Source organism: Miscanthus floridulus, chromosome 5 (genome assembly GCF_019320115.1).
Source record: "Miscanthus floridulus cultivar M001 chromosome 5, ASM1932011v1, whole genome shotgun sequence".
NCBI lineage: Eukaryota > Viridiplantae > Streptophyta > Magnoliopsida > Poales > Poaceae > Miscanthus > Miscanthus floridulus.
In genome coordinates this window covers 22,113,409-22,117,926 of record NC_089584.1, presented here as the reverse complement: position 1 = coordinate 22,117,926, position 4,518 = coordinate 22,113,409, and the positions used below count along the sequence as shown (strand labels likewise).

Genomic DNA, 4,518 nt, shown 5'->3' with positions numbered 1-4,518 from the left:
AAATTTATTTTTTTCGAATTGTACAAATGACCTCAGATGAAAAAACAACCAAAACCAGATCTATAACTTTGTAGTTAACAAGTTTTTCATTAGAAATTATTTATAGTCTCAAATTTATATCTAAAGTTTTAAAATTAAAAAAAACCAAAATTTTCAAACGACCTTGAATGGAAAATCGATCAAAATCAAAATTGTAGATCTCGATGAGAACAACAGCTTTATAGTTGATGAGTTTTTCATTTGAAATCATTTGAGGATCCCAAAAGTTTGGCTAAAATTTTAACGTTTGGAATTCAAATTTGTCAAACGTCGGATAGCGAAACAACCAAAATTAAAGTTATAGATCTCGATTAGAACAATAAATTTATAGTTTATGACTCATCTGAAGTCGTTTGGGGTCTTAAATATTCATTTTAAATTCTAAAAAATAAATACTAGAGGAATGAATATGCTATATAGACACAAGTAACTTAGAGGTGGAGTGGTCAGTGGAGCTATATGTGCGAGGACAAAGGTCTTAGGTTTGAATCCCAGCACCGTAACACGTGGATTTTCGCGCGAAAAATCGTGTGAGTTGTGACTTGTCATTTGCGATGTGCGACTGTGGGTTAGCCTCGGGTTAGTTGGTGGAGGCTTCCTGTGACAGACAAAAAAAAATTTACTATTTTTTGGTCCTGTTTTTGGGATTTCTGGAAATTCAAATCATCGCTGGCCGGTAATACGAACTGACTGTGATAAACTATTGTCACCGTCTGTTGAAAAACCGATTGTAATGAGAATGTCATTACCAACGACAACTCACTTCCGATACCGAAAAGTTTTTATGATAGGGTTTATGAACCGTTTGTGATAGGTCTGAATGTAGTAGCGAATCAATGAGTGTTGAACGTAAACATACAAAGAAGTTCAATTTATTATAATTCTTGCATACAGTGAGATATATTGAATTCGATGGGACACACTTGGGATGGAGAATGACCCAAACACCCTATATCTTTAGAATTGTTCGTTTACATATATTTATTCATCCCAATACAATACAAGAATATGTTTGTAATAGTTGGATTGTTATACTACTACTAGGTGATTATTCTTTAGTTCGCGTGGAAGAGCTCTGTTGTTCAAGCTGTCAGCTAGTGGCTGAGTGACTGTTGTTTGCATATGGGGTTGCATGGATACTCGCAGCCAACTTGTCTTACCACCGGGCTTGGGCTCCTACCAAAGTACCAATCCCCGATCACTTCCATCAGTGTCTGCTCCAAGAAAATCAAGGCGTGTTATCGTATCAGTATCAACCCAAGTAATAAGAGTATATTTGGATCCACTACAAATTATTAATATAGAGTTTTTCAATCCTCCTACTAATATGTTGCTAATAGATAGTTGGTACCTAATAGAACCTAGTAGCAACTCTCTAGCTAGTTAGTTGGTTTATTATTAGCAGGTCTATTTAGATCTAATAATAGTAATAATTTTAGCTGCTATCTATAACACTAATGGATCTAAACATACTCTAATATACACCACCAACAAGGCAATAACTAAAGAGATGCACACTGATATTCACTTCATTAATTCCACCTCACCTTGTTTCCGATCCTCGGGGCGACCGGTAAGTTCCATGCTGAGCCATCGAAGAAAGTCTGGCAATGCTGTGAGGGCTTCTTTTGAACCCAAGAATTAAACATAAATTTCACATGCATGAAAAAACACAAGAATACATTCTAACGAATTCGAGATCTAATAGTATGATATATAATACCTCTGTGGGATCCTTGTTTGTGAGGAGGCAGTCCTTGGGCAAAACTTTAGTAACATTCTTGTGGAAGAGAAGAAAAGAATAACAGGAAGAACATTTGTAGTTAGCTGAAGTCTGAAACCACCCCACACTGATAGGATTCTTTCTTTCTTGAGTAACATGAACGAACTCGTTGACAGAATCTCACCTGAAGATGAACAACTGCATTGAATTGAGACCGCATGGAGCGCTGCCCTGACAAATCCATTCTGCAAGCACGCAGTGCAAGAGAGTTGAGTTCGTACTTGGTACGAGTAAACTCAATTACAGTTTACAGAGTGGATTTGTTTGTATGATATCGATGGACTTACGCGTCAAGAAAGAATCCGGCATCGGGGAGGCATTTCACCGAAACCTCAGGAGGAAACCGTGCGTGAAAATCGTTGCAGTGCAGCAGCGTAGCCAGACCACCAGCAGAACAACCTGTGAGCAAGGCCTGGAACCAAGGCGATGCATGGAGCCTTTAGATTATTGATGAGTTCATCAAAAATTAATCTCAAGCAAGTAAATGAAATCACTTGTAATGAAAATTAGCGAAATGAAGTATGCATATAGCTGCTGGAGATCATGCGATATTTTAAGTATAGTAATCTTGTTTGGTTGGCAGAATTGTTTGAGTGCATTCGCCGTTTATTTTGCTAAGGTGAGGTTACCTCCACCTTCTCTGGTTCAAGCATTCTACCGAATAGGTGGTGAGCACAAATGCAATCACCCTGCAGCAACTAAGCGCAGTGGCAGTCAGCGCCCTAGCGAAGAACGAAGCCTCTACGGATGAGACTAAGGGCAGCGCGTGCAGACGGGTCAAGCGGTGCTGCGGTGCGGGGACGACTTTGAAGGAGATGATGCACATGTCTCCGTGTTCGTGTGTTTTGGTTTCTGACTTCGTGATTGCATTTGGGTTTCTATTTTTTGGTTGCATTTCGATTTCGATTGAGCTACTGCAGGTGATCCCCTTCCATGGCGTTTTTGTCCACGCCGGAGTACTGCAGACCCTTCCATGGCGTTCATGGAGTGGTGCTCACCACCTATTCGGTAGAATGCTTGAACCAGAGAAGGTGGAGGTAAGCACACCTTAGCTAAAAAAAAAAAAAAAAAAAAAAAAAAAAAAAAAAAAAAAAAAACACGAATGCACTCAAACAAGATCCAACCAATCCAGGCTTGTATACAACAGAGCAACCAAACAAGTGCTCCTTGCATTGGCTAAAGCTGGCTAGCTCTAGCCTGGGTTATTTTGCTAACCAGGCTTCGCTGGGGAGGTGAACCAAACACACCCTATGACACAAGTCGTAACTTATTATCGCTATAAGGAGGACATGTGTGCACTACTACATAGAGGATAGAGACTGTGCTACATATGGTTTTTGTAGTACACTAGTATAGGGCCATCACAAGTTACACGATTTTTCATACAAAAAGCATGATTCTTGTGCGGATGTCCCCCAATCGCTTCACCTATAAGGCCATAAGTCACTTGTATTCATACGAGATATCTGTCTTCCTCATTTTATTTTTGTTCGATTTTAAAATGAGTATTTGAGACCCTAAACGAATTCAAATGAAAAAGTTGTCAAATATAAAGTTATATAACTTTTCAAGATCTACAACTTTAATTTGGGTCGTTTTTACATTTGACGTCATTTAAAAGCTTTGAATTTCAAATGTGGGAAATTGAAACCTAACTTTTCTTAGATAGATGATTTCAAATGAAAATATTGCCAATTACAAAGCTGTATAACTTTTCGACATCAACGGCATTTATTTTGATCGTTTTTCTATCTGACGTTGTTTAAAAAAAATTGGAATTTCAAATGTAAGAAATTCAAACATAATTATTCTTAGATACATGATTTCAAATGAAAAAGTTGTCAACAACAAAGTTGTATAACTTTTTGAGATCTATAACTTTTTTTTGTCATTTCTCCATCCGACCGGCTCCCATTTTTAGAGGTGTCTCTAGATCCAGCTGCTTCTACAAATCGATTTGTAAGGGCGGTTACATCTAGAGCCGCCTCTAAAAATAGGGTCATTTGTAGATGCGGTTGAAAATACTAACCGCCTCTACAAATGCATTTCTAGACGAGACTTGTTTTAGAACTATTTTTAGAGGCGGTATTAGATTAAGCCGTCATAACAAAAAAAAAAGACGTCTTTACAAATGTTTTTTTTTTTTGCAGTAGTAGTAGCCAGTAGCTACGCTCCTATAGTAGCTACGAGAATGGCCCCTCGCGGGCTCAACTAGCGCATGGAGGGTGTGACGTTTTGCAAACTAGACCACCAGCTAGACTCATGCTTTTTTTTTCTAAACCCTATCAAAAACATGAAAATCTTGTTGGTCGTCACCCCATCCCTCGTCTCCTGCCACCCTAGACCCTTCCCGTTTATCCTTCCACCCTACACGTGCTCATGAAAATCTATTGTCTATGGCATTCCTCAATTGTGCCGCCCTAGAATCCATCCTCCTCCGTCCTATGCCCTTCGCCTTATCCGCTCCTTGTGCCCCTTCGTCCTCCGCTCCTCCTCCTTCTCACCACGCCACGTCCCTCCATCCTCTGCTATATGATATCATAAACTTTTTTTTGCTCTTTTTCAAGATTATTAAATCATGTCTAAATTTGCCTAAATATCCAACAAAAAAAATCGGTAGTCACAAAACTTTTTGCTGCCACTCTTAAGCCAAACATGTTTGATGCACAAATTACAAGTGGTAGCATGCTAAGATG

At 38.9% G+C, this 4,518-nt stretch overlaps 1 protein-coding gene across 2 annotated transcripts; it reads right to left on the bottom strand.

The window, feature by feature from the left end:
* Positions 1–1,000: 1,000 nt before the first annotated feature.
* Positions 1,001–2,317, bottom strand: LOC136451750 (uncharacterized). 2 transcript variants are annotated; one of them, XM_066452439.1, is made up of 5 exons: positions 2,110–2,317; positions 1,947–2,007; positions 1,763–1,819; positions 1,587–1,664; positions 1,001–1,253 (listed from the first exon to the last, which is right to left on the bottom strand). In XM_066452439.1, the coding sequence occupies exons 2-5, from the start codon at positions 2,004–2,006 to the stop codon at positions 1,134–1,136; spliced, it is 315 nt and encodes a 104-aa protein (XP_066308536.1). In that variant the 5' UTR covers position 2,007; positions 2,110–2,317; the 3' UTR covers positions 1,001–1,133. The 2 variants fall into 2 exon arrangements, with proteins under 2 accessions (XP_066308536.1, XP_066308537.1); XM_066452440.1 differs by having other exon boundaries at positions 1,587–1,661.
* Between the last annotated feature and the right edge of the window lie 2,201 nt (positions 2,318–4,518).

Coding starts and splice junctions, on each gene's coding strand:
- LOC136451750 (XM_066452439.1), bottom strand. CDS start 2,006: ATGGATTTGTCAGGGCAGCGCTCCATGCGGTCTCAATTCAATGCAGTT. Junction 1,820..1,946: donor ATGCAGTTGTTCATCTTCAG/GTGAGATTCTGT, acceptor CTCTTCCACAAG/AATGTTACTAAAGTTTTGCC. Junction 1,254..1,586: donor CCCCGAGGATCGGAAACAAG/GTGAGGTGGAAT, acceptor TTCTTGGAGCAG/ACACTGATGGAAGTGATCGG.